Here is a 23498-nt window from a genome sequence, read left to right on the forward strand (position 1 = left end):
TCTGCATACTATATACATTGCATTTATGTGTGTGTCATTTAAGTTAAATTAAATGTTAACACACATATTAAAATATGTACAGGGGTGTAATCGAAATACATAATTTGCACATGTTAGCAATATACAGTCGATTTAAAACACGGTTCAATAAAAAAACGGGAAGATATATCAAGATAAATCACACAATTTGTATATGCAGACGAAATTAGCGTGGGTATAGACTCAGTGTTATAGCCAATTTCAGTGTTATAGCCAGCGAATGGAAAACGTTATGATTTAAAACATGTTCTTAAAATAACTTTTTACATTAAGGCAGATACTGGTTTGATCATAACGTTTACTTTAAACCGTTATCGGGATATACAACAATCAGTATCGATTCTTATATACGGGTGTATTGATTTAAAAAGCAAATATCAATGTTTGAGCTGTAGCTAAAAGATTTTAATAGCATGCGAAGGTATGGTGTGGTGTAAGCGACACCTGATAAGAGGGTAAGATAATACACACAGAAACAAAACAAGGCTTGCTTGATCAATGAGAACTTGTTAGGAAGCGGAACACTTTTGTTAAAACACGTTTATCAAAGTAAACCCATTTTGAGATCAATCACAATATCACGGCATGGGAAAGGCGGAATAAATATTAATATACTTTTACATGGAGATGAGATGCGATCTAGTTACGTAACGTACCAATATTCACTGTAAATGAGAACAAACATAAATATACATGTTATCATTTTTTTATAACATAGTATATCGGTGTGTTTTTAGATCTTACATATTATGCTCAGTTCCATGACACATTTAATATTGTCGGTTGAAGAATAGGTACCAGACTGACAAAGAGTATTAGGGAAAATTCTGTTTCCTGCCTAAACTGTTCCCAGTTTATCCTTAATTCGGTCCTTGTTTAGCTGGAAAGAATAAAGGATCTAAAACTATAGTAATACTATATCTTCCACACAATTAAAATGTCGCAATTCATATTAACCACTCCGTTGTTAAACTCGGAAAAATGGTCACATGCCGTTTTGAGGTCAACAGCCGCATTTATTTGGAAATAACTTGAATATTTTGTTATATAAATTTAATACTATTGAAGATATATAATGCTCAATAATCTTATATTACACAAACACTTTAAGAATAATGTATTATTGATTAATTATGGTTACGATCAAAATCGATATCACCTTTTTTATAACAACAACACAATTAACTTCATCTTGTGAAAAAATATATTCGTGTTTGTATAAACGTGCATAAGTTTTGTAAGTTTATCGATAACTAAACAAGGAACAACTTCTACAAAAGACACCAAAGTGACATGATTAAACTGGTTATAATGTTGATGTACTGGTCGACATTATTTGTATCTAACGGCAACACACCACAAACAAGCAACACATGTTCTCTGAAATGGTATCACTTGCAATGCAATATTGTTGAAAGCAAAATGATGTTCGAAACATATGCGCGTTCAATTTATGTATGAGTAGTTTCAATTTGCTTACATACTCCTTCATTGATTATGGTTATGATTTATTTATATATACTTATGTGAAATATCTTAAGTGTGTGTACTAGTAAATGATCATCAATAAATTCGATTACAAAAACACGTCATTTATTTTAAATAGCAATGTGTAATACTTTAAAGACATAAATGAATTACTGTGAAAACTTAACGATTTAAATATAAATTGAATATAGTTTAAGTTTTAAAGCTCCAACATAAGCTAAATATGTTTTTGAATGAACAATACGTCTTCAATATGTGGCGTGTATTCCAAATAAAAAGTAGCATTACTGTATAAGCATTTCAACCAATAAGGCACTCCGTAGAAATCGTCATGTCATGTCACATGGGTTTGTAATAAATACGTTGTCATCCGGGGTCAAAATTGAAATGACAAATGGTTGAATATGAAGGAAGATATGTACATAATTTATAAAAAATGTACTGAAATTTAATTAGTGATTCGATATAACAGGATTTTGAAATAACAATAATGGATTTAGTAACATGTGAATATGTCGTTTATTCAACCAGATATGTTATTTAAGTGAACATGATGTGTAATGTGTAAATATTTGATGTTTTCATGACAGACCCACACCCAGTATTAAACGCACGAGACGACAAGAGCTATTGACATGGAACAAGAATTAACAGATGAAGAACTACGAAATTGGGTGAAGGCTTGTTTAGGTTTAAAATATTTCAAGGAAGGTGTCCTGCCATGCATAGCAGATGCATGTACAGATTTATATATCCGGCGAACGAGTCAAATGGAAACTTTATGTAATCTTCCTAATTACACATGCACAGGATGTGACGTTGGAACGCTCGAACCAAAACATACAAAAATGCACAAATGCAGGAACACTAAATGCAACTGTAAAAAGAAACAACTGATTAGATGCAAAGAAAACGAAGCATGTGGTGTAATGTATGATTTGATTATAGACGAGCATGTGGGAAGTAGTCCAAACTGGGTAAACACAGAATGTGATTTGTGGTCAGACAAAGACACTGGTCCGTGGGAACTTATTAAGTGCTTTATTTCAACGCCTGGTTATAAAGACAAAAGGACTATTGCTGAGGCAGACGTTACCGCTCTTATACAAATATATGAGAACAATACAGCATTGAAAGCCTTAATTGGACTGGACTTGGAGAAACTCATCCGGGTATTAATTATGCTTTATTAAATAAATACAACTGCTGTTCTTAAGGTAAAGTTTTAATGCAAACCGAACTGATAGTTAAGATTAAAATGTCTGCATACAAAAATACACAAAAAGCTTTTTTTTCCACTTACCTGATCGACCCTATTTGTTATTTTAACCCTTTTATATCTTGTTCTGAATTCAATGATGAGATTGAGTATAATTTTTTTCTATAGAAAAAAGCTTTGTGGATTTAAAAAAACATATGAAAAAAACAAATTTGACAGAGAAAGTAATCAATTTTGGCAACAAACCATGATTTTGCCGTATAAATAACTAGCATACTGTTCTGATTATAAAATGTTTACGTATTCTGTCTTAGCTTTGATATATTTATGTACTAATAGCGCTAACAATGCTAATTTCAGAGTAATTGAAATTTAAATCTAAATCCGATGTTTTTAAAAATTGATAGCACGTTTTGTTTAGACACTACGTCGAGAACAATCGATATACGCGGTATATTCTGTACGTGTGTTTTATAAAGCATTTGGACTGCTTTAAAACTTAACGCAAACTATATCGTAAAGTAGTTTATTTGATTAACACACGAATCAGTGGATCAACGTATCGATAACATGTTTTAGATTCTTTTGAATGATCAACTGATCATAACCTTTGTGAGATTGCTATTATCTGACTGACGTACGAAGGGAAGACTTTAACCACTTATATGCCCGAATTAGTAAATTGTCTTGACTGCTGATAAATGAAAACAGCTAAATCACTCGGACCACGCTAAATTTACGTACGTAGTAGAAATGCACTAGAATATTACGCATGCCAATGATATAATCACATGAATGTAAATTGTGAATGTATTCGTAATGATGTAGTGGATATTGGGACGACTCGGGGAACTGACAAGAGTTTAATAAGGCAAAAGTATTTGATGCAGTCGAGGTAAAATTATGAGGTTTAAAGTAAACTAAATATAGAATAGTTTTCTCGCAGCCGATCGTTGAGCATAAGTTAAGATGAAATTACCATGGTGCGTTCTGTACACGCAAGGATAATTAAGACGAGTAAGAAATTCGAGGCATTCTGGTAATGTCAAGGTAACGTAGAACCGGATCTGAAATGTATGCAGTTGTTTAAGCATGATATATATATATATTTATACATACATTCAGTATGTATAAATTCGGGTTAAATTCATGATGTTATATTATACTAGTTGATAAACAATACTTCATCGATTTTGCGAACTCTTCATCTTTACTCGGCAATTGAGTGATAGATGCAGGACTAGATTCGTCCTTTTAATTGTTAACTCGGTGTTTTTGCGTCTTTAACTAAATGTCTAAAATTTATGTTTTATATATCTACACAAGTTATCATAAGATTGGAAAGAAATTTTCAATTTATAGTAAATATTGTATTGGTTCATGCTGCAGTTAAAACCTGTTTGATGCAATAAAACAAAAGCAGTCTGCAATTGAATACTAAGAATAAATACTTAAAGCCTCGATTTCACACAGCTTAACCAAATGTACGCATGGGGCTACATGTAGCTTGGTCTTTACCTGCACATACATTATATGACATTAACTCGTGAGCAGTAAATGCTGTAGGTCCTATATGTTGTCTCTTTTTCATTCACAAAATTATGCTGAAACTTAGATCTTCTAAAAAGTAACTGCATAGTTTTGTAATATTAAAACATATTTGTTCGGCGTTACAGAATACGGTTATGTTTTACCTAGGGTTTCTTGCAAAACGTTTGTTACGGAAATTCAATGACATTATAATTCTTAAATTTGCGAATGTCACGAATGCAAACCTACACTTGCTTCGTGTTTGCAAATCATCATAGCATGTTGAATGTTAAATAAATATGTTTCATAAATTTAAATTTAAGATATGAACACTTTTTGATCAGCTTCTGCAACACACAACCAACGTTATCATACAATTGGCTCATTATCTTAACCCAACAATCATCCCGACATCGAACGATTTCTCCAAATGTCATTTTGAGTTATGACAATATTTTATGTTTAAATGACGAACATTCTGCATGCGTGATGATTGTAAAAAGGGATTAACCGACAAACATACTTAAATCATATAATCATATAATTTAATGTGTATGCCAAGAAATCGAAGGAATAGATTTTTAGGACGTACTCAGATCTGACATATAGATGGAAAGCCTGACGGACGGACAGACAGACCTTCTGGCACAATTATTATTCGAAAAGCGATGTTAATTTCCTTCACTGTTTTAAGGCGTGGAGGGTCAATTGGATCCTTTGTGTTGACGTTTCGATTATAAATATCTAAAACTTCATTCAACATTACATTATTGCAAGATTCATTCCAGCGAATTTGTTGCAGTTAATATCTTTTTTTAATTGACAAAAAGGAAGACGTATGCGATATTAAAAATATAATATAAACTCTTTATTCCCGTATACACAACACCAACACTTCAATAATTCTTATTGTTTTTCGGTTTTGTTGTTGTGTTGATTGTTGATCTGACAGTATATATACATTATAGCACATAATAGCAAATATATAACTAAAATACAATTTTCAATATGTTGAGGGTAACACACATGTACACATCCTATGATATCGACAAACTTATACAAATATACAAATTATGCGTTTAATTATAATATAATATCCATCACATGTGTTTATAGGATATTTTTGTATGTTATAGATACGCAAGGTACGCAACGACATTTGCCATACCGGAGACATGAAAGTTTCTAGAAATACATTATGCGACTACATAGCCGACATGAAGACGGCTTTGCGGTTGAACATATTTAGCAAATATGAGTCTACAAAAGCGCAATTAAAGAAACTTACCAAAGTAAGTAAGGACAACCATGGTATTTCAATCAAATCAAAACTGCATTTATAATTTTTAAATTGTGTATATTTGACACATGCGACCTTTTGAAGACATAACACCATTAAGCAAGTTCCTGTTTAATATGTAAGTTGTATATAAGTTACCAATTCAATATTGTCTTGTGGATCCTATTTGTTTGCTTACTTAAAATACAGTGTATAAAATATACAAATAACTATACAATAATATTTTAAACATTGAAATTTAGTCAGTGTATTTATTTAAGATGCATTACACTGATAATCCTCAATCTTTACTTAGCAATAGCATCATATCAATTGTGTTTACCAATATATTCAACTTAAAGTAAATTCACAGATATATTTTCGTACATATTTAAATGTTGTTGTATACACCGTTTTAAGTTTTCATATTATTATGATTCTTATTTATCATTATAGTTGTCCACATTCAAATACGAAATATATTCTGTACTTGTATTGTGACACGGTTTATTTTAAGTGTACTTGTATGTTCAATTTCAGCTTGAGAAAGACAGCTACAAAGTGACAAGAAAAGATGAACTTGAGTCAAGACAAGACATGATTAAAGCGATTCAAGAGTCTAAACAAATTGCCATATTACAAGGCGAACAGATGGATAAAATCGAAAATAATATTCAAAATCTGACCAGAATTGAAAAACTGCATGCCAAGAAATATGAAGACATAATAAGCAATTTAAAAAGTCATGTTACCAGTTTATTAGAAGAAATAATGAAAACAACAAAGCTAATATTAAAAACAGACGGCGATTTCAAAGTAGCAGTGTTGGATGAAATAGGAAAAGTGGCGAAAGTAAGTCCATTTTTTACTTTCTATTGAAACAATACCATGTTTTAAGTACATGTTTATAATTATATGTTTGTATTCTGTTTATGCTATATAAATGAATAAATAGTTAAAAAATAAAATAAATTAATTAATACATAAATATACAAAATAGAAGTAACACTTGTGACCGTCACCACCCAAAAGTTCGTTAGGTTAGGCAACTGACTGATTACTTATATAAGACATGAACATGAACACGACAACAGCATATAACAAACACTAAAATAATTATTTAAAAAAAGCAATCGGGTTTGACAAGATTTAAAACAGTGTGGACAACATAGTATTGCGAATTAAATTGAACAGCAATAAAAATAAAGTAGAATAATTACATGAACAATATTAGCACCAATAGTTTCCCAATGTTTTCACATTCATATCATCATAAGAATTTTAACTGCCTTTGCATGTTGTACGAATTTCATATATGATCTATTTTGCCTATTTTACTCTCAATTAGGTGACTATCATTAGTAACTATTTGTAACTATATGCTAGAAATCTTGTGAACACAAGGAATGCATGGTTTATTTGCACGCTAATGAACCGCATGTAATGCGATTGTTTTATAATCAGGTGTATCAATACCTGTGTTTGCTTCTGCACTTCTCATACGCTAAGTATCGCAATACAGCCGAACTTTATTTTGTAAAGATCCTTTCTTCAATGTATCCAATCGTCTGCCTTTCAAACCCTTAAGCCTCAGGTATTTATTGCATTTTGTTTACTTTTGTTAACGTATGGAATATCCGGGCCTAAATAACTCAATGCAGATAGGCCAAGTGTTGTATTATGATAGTTGTATATATTGTGTAATGTGCTTTATGCGTTTTCGCAAAACATACAATTTGTTACATATAGTTATATGTATATCATGCTATTCCAAATTTCTTTCAAAACCCTTCTCTTTTTTTTCCGTCTGTCTGTAACCGATTTTCCAATTATTGAGCACTGAAAATGTGTCATGTTCATCGATTATATCTGGAATAACTCAGAATGAACGTGATTTATTTTTCGAAACGCCAGTGTACGTGAGGTGACAGATGCTTACTAGTTACTGACAAATAGTTAAGCTAGAATTTGAGTCATTATTCTTAATAAATTATTAATACGATTTATGACTAATGCAAACTGCGTACACATATCTATGTGTTTTGCAATTAATTATGAGCGGAGTGTGATGTTATGTTCGTAACTTTCAACTTGGTTTAAAACTCCAAGGGAACTGTTGGCTTTCAGCGTTTAATTAAATTGGTCCCATCTATTAAAATTATATTATAGTTTAAGCCAATTTGTTTAAGTTCGATTGCATCGAAAGCCCCAGGCTTATAGAAACGCTCTGCAGTCCGTTTCATAGGCTTAAAACCAGTACTTATTGTCTTTGGGTAAGATCTAGAGAACGCTTCCTGATTACGGATCGAACCCGTGACCTCCCGATCGCTAGGCGGTCACCATATCCATTACGCCTCGGCGAACTAATTATATTGTAATGTATTGTGTGTTATTAGGTGCATGGTTTTGTAGGCCATGATATGTTGAAAACAATAATTGAACACATAATACAATTGTTTTGAAATGTCATAAGTGATTTTAACACATAGTTATAGCAAGCTAAATTTTCAGAGCATCTGAAGCTTATTGTATAACGAATACACACATACTGTCCCTGTAATATGCTGAATATAAAAATGTTGTCATTGGTCCATTTTCATTATAAATATACTGTCATTTGGCAATATTAAATATGCCACTTTTGTAATTTTATTATGTTCAATATATATAATGCCATTGTACTATATGCAAATTAAATATAATGTGAATGTATAATAGTTTATATTGTTCGAATATCGTTCTGCTTCATATTTTATGAAAATATGTATTAACAAAATATTGTGCGTTATGTTTATTTTGTACTTAAATTATTCTATAACGAACCGTCATCTAATGTAATGTATTAAACACTTCATGTTTATCGTTAATGATTGTTTGATTAATTATTTGTGGGTTCATAGGAACTTCAAGAACAAGGAATACTTCTTCAAGAACAAGGAATACTTCTTCAAAAGATGAATGTGCAAAGCAAAGGTGATGTTTTGATTTTACTTGGCTAATTTGTTAACTATATTTTGAACCTTTGAATATATTTTATTTTGAGTTGTATTGTGTTGGGTATTTGGGTAGGTAATCATATTTTTTTTTACATAAATTCATATTGATTATGTTGTATGAATGAACCTTCCAAATAGTTCGGGTGTGTTTTAAGCAACACATGTATCGAACTGTAATTAATGATAATCATTATGCTTGATAACCGAAAATAATGATGATTGATCATAGTTTGATCTGCGACTTTTTTATAATATAGAAAATCCACAGAACATCAAGACATGACAATATACTCTGTCACCCTTGGTAATAATGTCCCAAATTAAAAGAGCAGGCTTGGAATATAAAACAATGAGATTACATTGTGACTATATATAATGGAAAACATCCTTAGTAAATGTTTCTTTTTTTGTTGATGTCTTACTCAGTTATTGACCTTTCTAAATAGCAAATGGTTTATGCGTAATGCGTCTTTCTGTTTGTACTTGCCTTTACATATCGACAAAAATTTAAGTATAAGGTTAAACAAAAAATTCTCAGTTAATACAACTTCTGTCTAATTAGAACCCATACTGTTTCAAACGAATTCTTATGGCTACAACTTTGGTAAGTTCATTGTTCAAACTAACATTCCACTAAATTGCAATTTACATAATTCCACAGAAATTGTATAAAGTTAGTCCAAAGTTTGCGTGTACTTCTTTATGTATAATTAATACAATAAACCAGCCACATTGCTTTGAGTTGTGCGGTTCACTTACAAATATTGAATATCTGGTTTCGTCTTTGTTATGTAAATATCCAAGCCTGTTAACGAACTATCCTCGGAAATTGCATGATGATAGTCAGTAAAAATATCTTTTAAAGGAATACATTCATATTCCATCAAATCATACCATGAATCTAGCATCGACATTTTAAAAACTGTATTTTCATGATAAATGTCTATAGCTTTCTTGCAAAACATCACTAATCACTTTGTTAATAAAGCTTGATGGGTTCAAGCAAAGCCACATTCAACACATTCAGACGATTTTCCGACTGTTCACTTGTTGTATGTATGTAATAAGAGGCAAACTCTGAACCCCTATTTCAAGAATATAATTAATAGTAATAATATCAAATTGTTAAGGGTGGTCCTCAGTGTAACCTGCAATTTTCAAGTCCTGTTTTTTTTCATCTGCTGGAAGTGTGTATTGATTAAATCACCGAAAACCTTTAATCCGATTCACCAAGGCAAACAAAAACACTTAACCTCTTCTGAAAGATTATGTTGTACTATTCTTTCGTTTTTAAGATCTTGTAACATAGTAACATTATAGTGTACAACGCTTTTAACGAAGTAGCAATAGCCTACTCATAAAAATGTATTTTGAGTTGAGCATTAATTCAATATCAATCTAATTGATCTATTACTTGCATCCATAATAACTTTATAGAAGCAAATCCATCCGATTCTTCGTCAAAATACGCATAAATCAATAGTAAAATATGTGTACTTATTGTGAATGTGGCCTGCAAACTTTATAATAAAGTTATTGTACAAAACATACTTTGGTGTCAATAGAGGTCAATACTCACTACCGAAGCAATGCTGTGATGTGATGCTTTCAAACGAGTACATGAAACCACCATTTAGCCATGCGATCAACATTTTGTAATTTGAAAACGTTAATATAAGCTCAAATTTTGTGGATCTCCACATCATATATTCAGGTATAATCTAGATCTATCTGTGAAGTAACCTTCATCCCATTAATCCAGTCTTTAGATAGCCCGCTTTATCTAGACGACCTTTTACATTACTTGACCTTTACGAACATACCTTTGAAACTATATAAGTTACGCAAAAGTCTATTTAGATTCGTTACATTGCTCAATTGATATGTCAATACACGTTTTCATAGAGAATCGTTGTGCCATTGGACCACTAAATTTCGACATTAAGCGCCGGCTTTTGAATAGTTGGGGGCTGAGTTTAATTGTATATGACGAGACTTGACATGTATCACCTCTCCAGAATTCTGCCTGCATTTTCTATGCGATATAACTTCTCTATAAAATATTGAGAACTAACGTTAGTTTGTTTTTTTATCAATGATGCATTTTAATTATAGCAAACTGCAATTGACAATGTGATAACACCTAAAGAATAATGATATACCTTCACCAATTTTGCACGATAACCATTCTCATTATTCACATTATATGGTACAATCTATCCTATATATGTACTCAATTGTGGCCTTTTTCGGGAATATTTTATTGACACAAAATAAGGAACATCAGACACAATTTGCAATTTTTGTGACCGTATTGTGTTTTATCAGCATTGTAATCGAAACATCTTGAAAAGATTTTGGACATATTGCCATACTGCCAGACACATTGGCAAAGTGTGTGGGCAGTTTCTAATGTATCTGTCACATATTAACATGAATAAAAACCGTGTTCACAATGCTGACATAAACGTTTAGGAACGGCGTATAATGAAACATACATTAACATTTATTATTTCAAATTAAAACATTGTCGAGCGATGCAGACGCAATATTATGATAAAATTCGGAGGGTATGGTTGGTTTTATTAAAATCTGTGTTAACTCTTAAATCACCTACAAAAAAACTGATATGATGCAATATAAATGTCGTGCTTTATGGGCTTAACGGGCATGACAATGCGCATTTTAGTACATCTTGTGTGTTAACTCAAGTATTCGAGCCAAACGATTCTCATTTACATGAGTAAACAAAATTAAAAATGATTGTCTCTAAGAAGACTTCGGAACTTTGATATTATCGACCTAAGTTAGTTCGAGAAAACAATTGTCGACCGTACTTCTGTGGAAGGAATGTGTTCACCGAGATACGTTGTCTTTTCTTAACAAGAATCTAAAGTCGTGAGATCGACCAATGTTTTTTCGTACATTGCTTATTATTTTGTTTACAATTGTGTATTATGTATTATCATAGGTTTCTTAATGTCATGCACATAAAACGAGCATTGTCATCCGATAGTAATATAAACAATATTATTGAAATACATTGGTTGGACGATAATTGACCATTTACGACAGTTTTGGAAATATCTTTGGTAGAACAAAACAACCGACATTTTAAGTTGAACTAATGTTATTTAATTAGATGTGTTATAGTGTTATCATTCATAATAAACACATAAACCTTTTGCCGTTATTGTTTGAAACAGCTCTTTGCACATGTTTATTACATTATTCAGGTATGAAGATGGCATTAGAACGATTGGAAAAGATTTTGCAGAAAACGGAAGGGCAAGAAATTAATATTGAAACAAGTGTGTTTATTAAACTATATATTCACTTTATTTCTAATTGTATTCCTATGTATTTTTTTTAAATAAGGGACATTAATGTTAACAAAGTAAATATCGTTTGAAGTTAAAAATAAAGTCACCCAATTTTTTATGTGGGATTGTGGTAGCTTTTAGTTTTATATTGTAGTGATACGAGTATGTCTACACGTAATATCGACGTCTGAAAGAGAACATATATCGGAAATGTTGGTTCAAATCGCCAATGGGGTCACAAACAACTTTGATCCGACTATTGTACAGCACGTTAAATCGGCTCTCAATGCATTGCAGAGAGGTATACTACTTTTTTTACAAGATAAATTAAACGTGATACTTTATCCAAATACTATATTCTAACATACTGTTGTTTTTATTATTAAATGTGGCAGGGAGGAAGATTTTTATTCCTACGACCATTTCTGCGTTTGAATGTTCTTTATATAAATGAGTCTTTAATTGATTGTGCAAACGAGCGATTTTCGCAATTCAATGTCTGATTCGTAATGTTTTGTTAAATATGTGGATCACATATGCATAGACTAAATGGTTGTTTTTATTAAAAAACACGATAATTTTTGGTGTGTTGTACAATCATAAATATATTTTAAAACACAAATTAACAATATTATGAGGATATTCAAAAACGTTCAGAAGAAATTGTTTCAAAAAGTTTGGAAAGTCAATGCTATAAGGTGTTTTAATCAATTGTATGAAAGTAAACTGAAATTTAATAAACTTGTCCTATACTTTCTTACACCTTTTCATTACATATCCTTACATTTAACTGTTCTTATCTACATTCGACGTTATTTAAATAAGAAAAGAGCGTACACTAATGTTCTATGTTACAATAGCAATCATTATATTTCTATATAAATATATATAAATGTAAAGTTTCAACATGATATACTGTTTAAATTATAAAACAAACGAATGTCTGCAAAATATTCCATATTAACAGTGGCTTATTTTACAGTTCAGACCAATTCTTCTTTTGTAGAACATTTTCCTATTGCACGACTGTTTACATTTGCTGCTATTAACAATTCCTTTAAAACATGAAATATATAACAAGTACAAAGTTTTAAGTGTTCTATGACAACCATGATATTGTGTTGTTGTTCTATTTACACATATATATTGCTCATTAATGCAACCGTATTTGTTTAGAATTTACAAAATAAGTTGTGGTGATCATTACAATCAACGAATTTGTAATAACATGTACTTAAAATTTAAGAACAACTTTTTCTTCTTCTTGACAACATGAAGAAATCGGTGTTAAGGCCTTAAACATAGACATTTTCATAACTGCGTACGAATCTGGAATTACACGCAAACAAAATAGTTTGATCTGTCCGATGTTGCATGCCAACATTATGAACTTAGCCGAAAAGACATTTTTTACCAGATCGATCAAACTCTCGTTCCCAGTCACATAATAATTTTGCCTTGTTTAAAATTCAACTAACTTCAATAGAATCTTAATGTTCTTTCCAAAATATCAAGTTACAGTTTAATAGCTGGTGTAATTGTATTTATTATTATATTAATTTATACAGCGTAAATAACCATTTATTTTTCAGACGGAATCAAATTAAAGAAAGCACAAAAGGAATGCGTTGCATTGTACCTTAGTTGTCCGACGCCAGAGAAGTGGATGCAATTATGCAGTGATTGCTTAGACGGATCGCTAACTGAGCTATTCAAACCGCTTCAGACATGCTTGAGAGAGCGTTTGGATTGTCAAATTCTGGAACTAAAAGTGGACATAAATGAATCCGACTTTCTAGTGGCTTTGGCAGAAATACGTAAGCAATATCGTTCATGATATTAATACTGTTTGAAGAAATATTCTTCATTTATCGTGTTTTACTTTGATTTTGCATTATTACAAATATAATTTATTCGTTTATTGTACCTAGGGAAATATGCAAATTCTTTCTTGTACTACCTGTTGTGACATTTGCATTTTAGTCAAGCAAGAATACGTGTAGTATGTAAATTCATAAATTCATATGCACACATGACTAAGTTGCAATTTGCAAAATACTTATACTGTTACATTTTAAATAATTCCTTTTACGTATTTAATATTGCGACATCATTTTTTTTAAACATTTCACTATGCATTGCGAAAGTCGCTTTACAGTTGATTTGTTTAGCATGATATATACCAGAAAAAAATATTCAGGTCATTAAAGTTAAATTTATTTTTGGTTTAATAATCATGCGATACCGCTATATTTCAGTCGATCACATCGATCATGATGGTACAGTGTCGGGTATTACCCACAAAGTCGTTTCACAAAAAGAAAATGATGCAAAAGTACTTCATTCAAATCAAACCAAAGAGAACGAAAAACCCAACGGCCATTCCAGAGCAGAATTCTACAAAACAACTATCGGTATGTATCGTTGATAAATTTTCATCCGTCAGAATCAAAATTAATTACAATTTTTATTTTATTTGTTATTTCGTCCTTTTAACAAAAAAGTATATATACATGATATAACTTTGATGTCAGTGTAAAACTCTCTAATAACATATTGGTGAGAAACTATTGTTCAGCATAACCCCGGAAAACAAGTTTTCTTATTTAATGTTTATTATAACTGTATTAAACAAAGCACATTTTTGAAGGCGTTTATTTTCTTGCATTAACGGTCAGAACGTTCAACGAACATTTGCGCAATGTAGAGACCCCATTCATTGCAAACATGTTAAACTGTTGATGATATACGGATACCAATTGCTTGTTGACGTATTTTGTATTTCATATAGACAACTGAAGTTAAATGTGTCAAATTTTGATATAAGCCAATACTAACATACGTTTATGTTTTCGGCTCAAAGAACAGTTCATTACAAACGTTATGACAATGGGGAGTTGTTGCGTGTATTACAACTTGTTCTCAATTGAAAAATTACATATTTTTAAATGTGCAGTTTATGGTTATTTATGTTTTATTTGTATATATTTTTTACAGATGACCTGCAAAGAGATAGATCTAATTATCATACATCAAAGCAAAAGAAACTGTTTGCAGATGTGCCAGCAGAAAACATCTTTTCCAGGGTAAAACGACCAACTTCCTTTCTATGAAATAGTATATTTCTGCGTATGGTGTAAATAATTTTTTGCTGAGGTCTATGTGAAATTGCAATTTGTTATCATTTCTACATTATTATTATTATTTGAAACAGTTGGGAATACATGAATAAAACTTAATAGGAATGAATCATGAGCGCCCTTCTGTCGAACGTGGTCAAATCGTTCCGGTCCAAAAATATAGGTCTCAATAGATGAAGATAGCTATGACTGATTATTTGTTTTTGTTTATCAGTCAGAAGGTCAGAGGTACACGATTTTTGGTGTTTCTTGGAATACTTATCATTTACTCAGTTTGTTCAAATCTTGCAATTTGAATTTAAACTGGAAACTCTTGCTACGCCTCAGATGTCACGTAAAATGTATTTTAAAGAGAATAAATAACTAAAATATTATTCTATGTAACCAAAAAATCCAGATTTGTTATATGTTGTATTTAACAGCTCATATTACAAAATTTAATTATATTATTACCGTGCAGTTTTAACTGACCACGCCCCATTTTACACCAAGATCGAAAGCTTCCTGAAACCATAAAGCACATAGCCTTTATATATGGTATGTAGTCTTAAATCATATCCGGTTCGAAACTGACCAAGAAAATTACGCATGTGAGCAATTTAGGACCAGATTTACGTTCGTGTTTTACAATCGAAACAACACGTTTAACCTTATCATGCTGCTAAGAATCCGCATTATTTCACGGTAATTTTTTATATAAATGATTATGAGACAAAAAATAGCGAAAGTAAATAGGCGTGCTTATACAAAACACCACCAAACGAACAATCCAGCTTACCTGTCCATGTTTTCCTTAAATAAACAGTGTATATCGTAGATATAATACCAGTCAATTGAACCTGCATTGAGTTTTCTTTTATGCGCAACACATGTGCATTTCAACCTCATTCACATGATAAGTATAGGGAGTTTACGTGACACTTCATAAATCTTGTTAATCGTTGATAGTTGTATGTTACACGAGATATTGACTCATCATTAAGTAGTTCTTATATAATTATTATCAATATGCAAACACATTTTTTAAAAGTATTTACCCAATTTCTATAGGATTTTTTCCACCAGAAAAAATTAAAACACCTATCATAAGAAAACGAAAATCCAACTGGAAAATTAATTTATCCAAACATATGCCACTGCTATTTATCAATCGTTCTATATAAAACACAAAACATCATCAATATTAAACATAAACACATTCTTTAAATTAACTCTTTCATAATGAAAACATTAGCAGGCGATAGCAAATTTTGGGGTTAGCAAAGATATTCGGGGGACGTTTGATACGGATTATAAGGTTACGTGGAAATATAACAACTATTGTCTGCAATCAGTGGATAAAAATCTATCTCTATTTAAACATTATAATGTTTGGATTTGTGCTATGTATGTTTTATGAATAGTATCAGAACTAAAAGACATATCACTCTGTAATGGTGTTTAAAGACATTATAATATGATGTTGATACAATAAACGTATTTTATCGCGGATATTTCGAGATTTAGAATTTAATACCGTTTCTGCAAAAACCAAAACATAGAAGTACTAGACATGCTTTCTTCATCTTATTTACATATATGTATCTTTGTTCAGAAGGTGCCAGACCTACAGTTATATCAGCAGCAGCACGTTTATATGGACAGACTAGGAAAAGGTTTGTGGATGGGTTCTTCACAGTTGTCGTGAGTCTAGGAAATTAATTAGTCTGAATTGCTTGGACACAATCCGGGTCCACGCATGATGCAACCTCCGGAGCGGAAGGACTTCAAACACTCCAAAATACACTTGATCAGTAACACAATTCTGATTGTTGCGTGTCAGTTTTATAGGCAGAGTTTCTTATACCAAGTGCATCATTGTAAATATAGCTTTCAAACTCTAGCTTGGTGTGCGCCATGGGGCAATCATAGGTTAAATATATTTTTGGTTTTTAGGTTAATATTACTTGTTCACATGCCTTCATTAATGTTTATACAAGGGCTCCAAAATATAATTCTATCGACTCAATACAAATCAGTTATTGTATTTTCAATATTTTTGAAAATTTGCTTTCAATAATCTATATGTAAATAACTCGAACCTTTAAAATACCCTGTTAAGACATCATCAATTAAATTAAAAATAATGAAATACACATATCTATCATAATTTAATAGTATATTTAAGCTCGTTTGGAATCTCGTTTTCTGTTTTAAGATATTAAGTCTGTTTAAGGGCACATTCTTCTAAAATGTAAACCGGAGAAGAGGGTAAATAACATTTCATAGGCAACAAAATAATGGTCAATCAGCAAATCGGTATTGCAGGACGATGTTTGAGTTAGGTTTATGTTCTTTTTTTTAGATCCAAATTCTCTTCAACTTTTAAGCTCAAGACGTATTCTGCGACGAGAACAAGGTATGTGAACTTTGAAAGATGTTTTAAACAGCTATATAATTATGGTCGTGTACAAACGTTAAACGTTTTTTTAAACAATACTCAACTTGATTCAATATGAAATTTGAACAAATATTAGCCGTGTACTAATAAGTCATCAAACGATTTTAACAGATGATACTGCATATTTTGCCAACGGCAATCATGTTTGTCTGTTCGTTGACACATCCGTCTTTCTGTATGTCCGTCAGTACATCTGTCAAATTGTGCTCTTGCGATTTCTCAAGAATTACTCAAGTTACTTGGAAGACTCCTTGTATAATTATAAAGGGTAGTATCAGACGGATGTTGATACTTTTTACGGTCATGTCCACGCTCCAAACAATATAACGACAATTAAAGTTCAGAAAACAATATCCAAAACAGCATCTTATTTTTATTTTAAAAGTACAGCTTAAGATTTGCGACGTGTTTGTGTGTCATTTGCTTTCTTCAGTCCGTCTGATTGTCCGTTTGCAAAAAGTTGACAATCGCATTGGCCATTAAATATAAGCCTTAACATGATATTACAATTCAGCTATATGTTTTAGAAGGTCTGCTTATCATTCGCCTTTGTGTTTTTTTCGTCGTTGTCGTTCAATAAAAAACTCGACAAGTATTTTTCATATAAGTGTACGCTGCAATATCTCTGAGAGTATTAAATATACTTGGAAACCTTGGTAAACTTATAACGAAACATGCATAAATTTCGGTTTTACCAACTGAAAAATGTCAGGTAATTTTAAAAAAATAGAACGAAATATCATTGTGTAATAACTCAATGACAAACACGATTTGATAATATAACATGGCATACAAAGTTTGCTTTATGTTTCGATTTATTTGCTTAGCAATACCTGAATCTGTTCCCCCATCCGGTCGTTTATATTAAAAATTAACAAATATATTGAAATGTTCTTAGAATTTGATTTTTGAATCTGGTACACATATGCAAAATCCAAACGTAGGATTAATGTTTTTTTACACGAATTAAATACAATAAACCTGATTTCAAACGGAGTGCAAATATACGTGAAACACTACCGATGTCTTGTTCTTACATATAGATTAATTTTTTGTGATCAAATCTGACTTTTACAAAGTTCTCAAACATTATTTGTTTTCTACCATATTTCAGTACACAACGATGTAAAGTATTTGCAGTTTGTATTGCTTTAAACCCTGTTTACATATATATGGAGATAACATTTGGATATAGGAAAACAATAAATTAAGGATTTGTGCCAAAATTAATACATAAACAGTTCAACATTTTGTGATAGCATGTACGTGAAGAGATGGCGAATGCATTACGCGATATTGACTTTTTAATCATTATTTTTTTGTTGTAACGGAATCATTTCATTCTTATCAGATGCATATACTTAAAAAGAAGCTTGCGCAAACTGTTTGTTTAGGATTGAACACACGCAAACACACGCACACACAAAACACAGCCGTCTATTATAGACTATGAGAATAGTAAATGACAAAACATAAATGGACAGGTATGGAAAACGACGCTTTGCTTTTCATAAAATGTGGCTTGCTTATATTAAAAAGACTAGCCTTGAATAAAAAACATTATAATGTTATATGTATTTGTGTTTCAGTGAACCAGTATGACCCTGTACGTCTGAAATTAAAAAACACAGATGAAATCTTGAATACACCAAGGAATGTGCAACATCATATTGGAGGTATTTGCTTCAATAGACACATTATACAAATATGCAAATGTTTAGACTTCCTGTGTAATCATATGTTAGATACTGATAAATGTGTTTGTAGTTTTCTCGACCATTTCATCAACTTATAAAGTATATTTTTCAAGAACAACATTAATTATCTTTTCCGAAAACACTGACTATAATACTTTCACACTTGGAAAAGCGAACACAATAAAATGTTGAATACGCCTAGAATTGTTCGTCACAAAACCGTTGGTATGCAAAACGATATCCAAATATGTTTTATGAAAATACATATGATGCAATCTTTTAAAAATCAACGGTAATAAACGGATACACGTGTAAACAGTGTGTTCGTTATTTCAATCATTGAGTTTCGCAAACGATTGAACATTATTTTTCACGATTTGTATCCAGTTACTGTCGCACAAAGCTGCACATTAGATTGTAAGCAGCCACTACTTAAGTGTGTTCTCTAAATTGTACCGTCAATTTATTTATTTTTATTGGATAAATTTGAAATTGGTATAATAAATAATATGTTTATCAGGCTTCCTAACAAAAATAAATCAACTCGTCTTTAATATTAACTTTGAGCCATACAATAAATTGTATAAATGTATTTATTTAGCTTCAATGATTTGACCAATACCTTGTAAGACGAAAATAAGCGGTTTAAATAAAGCCAAACTATATAAAGAAGTGAAACCGCAAGTGAAGTCTCAATTTGGCCTCTATCTTCAGCGTTGCTGTTTTCATCAACTTCAAATAATACTAACATAATTGGCATGTGATGACTAATTATCCAATCAATTATCATTTCCATGATTTATAAACAACGCAGCCACTTGAACTGTAGAGTAGTTTTTAAATAAATCGGATTGGACTTAAATCTAAGTGCTGAAAGCAATGAAGTTGTTCGCTATTGCATAATTTAAGACGCAACTCATTTTTCAAAATTAATCGCAAGTTTGAAATCAACACAAGCCATTCAAATCTATAAAGAGTGTCTCTTAATGCACAGGTCGAGATGTGTGTGTACTTTTTATCATCCTATTTATTTTATTGAGATAACGTAGACAAAATAACAGCAGCATGGCCCTTTTTGACGTTCAGAAAGCATAGTAAGTATGATGACAATGGTAATGAAAACTGAATATAAAGACAAATTGCAATCACCATCATATTAAATGAATATTGTTTGAATATCGAATACCGATCTTACTAAGAATATAATTTCCTTATGGAAATTCCGTGTACACAACTTTTGTTTTTTGACACCATATACAAATTCAAAATATACAATAAGATAATTTATGAAAATAATTAAAAAAATCTACGAGCAATACTTTTTACTCACGAATTAGGTATCATAAAGAAAGCCCTGTTGACCCGTACTTTGTTGTTTCTGCATTACGTATTACCCTAGCAGTTCGCACGGAGCCAACAACTCTGACCTAACCATAAGTATAGAGTACTAATGCGCTTTTCCGGCATAGCTGTTTTACCCAACTTTTCACATTAAATTACTTTTACATAACGGCAACAGACAGACATGAATATATTGAATATTTTATAGGCTGATTCGCGATAAAACCTTTGAACTTTGACTAGATCACTGTGTCTGTGCTAAGCGCAAATATTGTAACACTATTCAGTGTAAGGAATTCCGGACTACTCCCTGAATGTTCAAATGACACAAATTGCGGCCCAGTTACAATAACGCGTTAAAATCCATTTCGCAGAATTTCAGGGTCAGTACTCGTTCACTAAATCGTCCGGGGAATATATAATTAACTATCGATAAGGCCTCTCCAAATTGATATTTTGGTCGTCAGATTTGCCGCACCTATTTTTTCAAAATGAAGAAAAATACCGCTCGCACTCATTTTTTGTGTCCTTCTGTAACGATAGCGCATGTTTCTTTTTTTAATTTGTGAAAGAAACAAAAACGCGATCTATCAGAAACGATTTTGCGCTGAATACGAATGACAAATCTACTTTTTCGAAACCTTTTTAATCGATAACTTCAGACGCTAAAAAGTTCGATCGAGACGACCAGAAAAATTGGCTTCCTGCGCGAGCAGTTCATGTTTCGCTGTCGTGACCGTTTTAACAAATTGCGGTGAAAAGTTGCTGCAGCCAACCCTTAAAAATATAAACACATCTTCTACGTTCTGTGACTTATTTGAATGTGTTTGTTTACGTTTGAACATGAATCTTTCAGCAGATACCGTTAAAGCATGTTCAATTTCAAACAACATCGGGAAAAATGACGTAAGTTTTTATATATTTTTCCTTCATTAAATGGGCATATGGACGGTATTTCCCTATATGTAGGCACATTTTTCCAATAACACAATTTTAAATGAACAAAAAATAAACATAAAATCATTAAATGTAGGTTCTTAAAGTTTAAAAGAAACAACGTTTTATAATTTTAAAAATACATGGTTGACGGATTATGTTTAACAGGGTCCGTGTATTTCAGAAACATCAAATAAGTTCTTTGTAATGTATACATTTATTTCAGAAAAATACAATACCGTACTAGCCATCGATAGGCCTCTTTTCAAATAAAGTAGCGACAATTGATTATATGCATGTCCGACTGTCTCCCATTATCATTTTGATGATTGTCCCTCTTCAAGTGCTTTTGAAACATGGTATACCTTTTCACAGCTTGCAACATGGTGTACTTTTTCACAGCTTTCACTGTTTAAAACTACAAACAAATATAAGCAGCAGTAGGTAAACATGTGTCCCTCACTTCAATGATATGGTTTACATGTATATTTCGTGGTCAAAGGTCATATGCAACTTACTCCTATAAATATGTAGTCGATATATATTCTTTGTATAAGAATTGATTTGAATCTAAAATAAAGCTGTTTAAACTTGTATCACTTGATAATGCAATATTCTTCTATCGAAATGTGATTTGTTTTATTCTTCGCTCTTCGCTCGCTCGAGACTTCCTGTTTTCAAAAAAAAATTTTTTCGCTCGCCTGTTCAACTTTTTTTCAATACAATCCGTAGACCAACAAATCAATTTGGAGTGGCTTAAACACAGTTTTGCTTTCAAGATGAGAAAAAAACACAAAGTAAAGTGTCACGATAAGAGGAAACTCGTTTAATTATCAAACTACAAATGTTTGCCGTACTCGATCAGCACGACTAGAAATCGTTCCTGGATAGGCTGCCCTTATTTTCAAGTTTGCTATTTTGAAAACAATTTTGTATCGAAAGGCGTTTCCAAAATGTGCCATTTACAGTTCGCCATGAGAGTTTTAATGACATTCGTGATGCAAAATTGGGTCGTATTCCATGTGCGCCCATCATATGTATAGCCCATTATGCCTGCGCATATCTCAGTCAGGTCAGGAGATAAATAATGAGACCAAAAACTTTGGATGATTTTATAGCAAACAGAATCGCCTCTGACCAGACTGCGAAAATGCACAGGATGGGCTAAAGATACGCTGGCCGAAACGCATGAGACCCATTTTCGCATGACGCGGAAATGAAAGTGTGATTTTAATGTGTCGAAAAAATGCGTGTAAATCAAATATTAACATACGATATATTTCGATGGTAAAGAAATAAACTCATAATAAGGCATGTGAGGACACATATGATGTGCACTCCCGTAGTATTTTTTTTCTACTTATACTAACGTGTGGTTTGACGCGATAAGTTGATAACACACATTTCAAGCGGTGAATATGTGACTAATAACAAGTTAACTAACACAATAGTTAAACTTTTGTTTTCAATTTAATTATTTAGAAACGTAAATCGAAAACTTTATTTCAAAGTCAGAATTTACGCCGACTACCTTATATTGGGTTTTTAGCGATTATGAAGCATTTTTGTTGTTGTCTATAATATACCTGTAGCAATTGGTGAACTCATGTTCAACGTTTTATTAGTTGAGAACTGTGAATGTAAACAAACTTAACATTTTACTATAACGTTGTTTGCATCCCTGAAAACGAAAGATCGCCGCTATCTGTTGAGAAGAAATGTTTCCCAGAAACAACAATAGTAGCATGCACTATGAACGAGGTTACACAAGATCCCACTATACTTGTTTATCAGCAACTATTAATAGACTCAGATGCGGTCGTTATTGTTCTAAGCGCAGTTAAGAACAGACCGACTTGCGACGCGTAGTACTAACCTTAGTTGTTCGCAAGCGAAAAACTAAAAAGTGTGCGATATTTAAGCAGATGAGCGATACTAAGCTAAAAGAATATCAGAAAGTCTTATGATAATAAGTCAAATTCAGTTTCACATAAATCGCATTTGAAATTGTAATGAGGATTTTTTACCAGCATGTCAATACAAGGCAGGGCCGTCTTAAACAATAGCTGG

General features: G+C 31.7%; 1 protein-coding gene across 5 annotated transcripts in view; it reads left to right on the plus strand.

Annotated features, from left to right (window-relative positions):
- The first annotated feature begins 1879 nt into the window (after positions 1-1879).
- Positions 1880-23498, plus strand: part of LOC127858526 (uncharacterized) — a 39361-nt gene continuing 17742 nt past the window's right edge. For 4 of the 5 annotated variants that reach the window (XM_052395727.1, XM_052395730.1, XM_052395729.1 and 1 more), the window contains exons 1-12: positions 1880-2699; positions 5413-5568; positions 6096-6407; positions 8456-8528; positions 11788-11862; positions 12029-12175; positions 13467-13691; positions 14133-14288; positions 14872-14960; positions 16609-16669; positions 17359-17412; positions 19044-19130. In XM_052395727.1, coding sequence (XP_052251687.1) covers positions 2163-2699; positions 5413-5568; positions 6096-6407; positions 8456-8528; positions 11788-11862; positions 12029-12175; positions 13467-13691; positions 14133-14288; positions 14872-14960; positions 16609-16669; positions 17359-17412; positions 19044-19130 — 1972 coding nt within the window. In that variant the 5' untranslated portion in view covers positions 1880-2162. The remainder of the gene's footprint in view (positions 2700-5412; positions 5569-6095; positions 6408-8455; positions 8529-11787; positions 11863-12028; positions 12176-13466; positions 13692-14132; positions 14289-14871; positions 14961-16608; positions 16670-17358; positions 17413-19043; positions 19131-23498) is intronic. The other variant, XM_052395728.1, reaches the window with a different exon arrangement.

Source organism: Dreissena polymorpha, chromosome 14, assembly GCF_020536995.1.
Source record: "Dreissena polymorpha isolate Duluth1 chromosome 14, UMN_Dpol_1.0, whole genome shotgun sequence".
NCBI lineage: Eukaryota > Metazoa > Mollusca > Bivalvia > Myida > Dreissenidae > Dreissena > Dreissena polymorpha.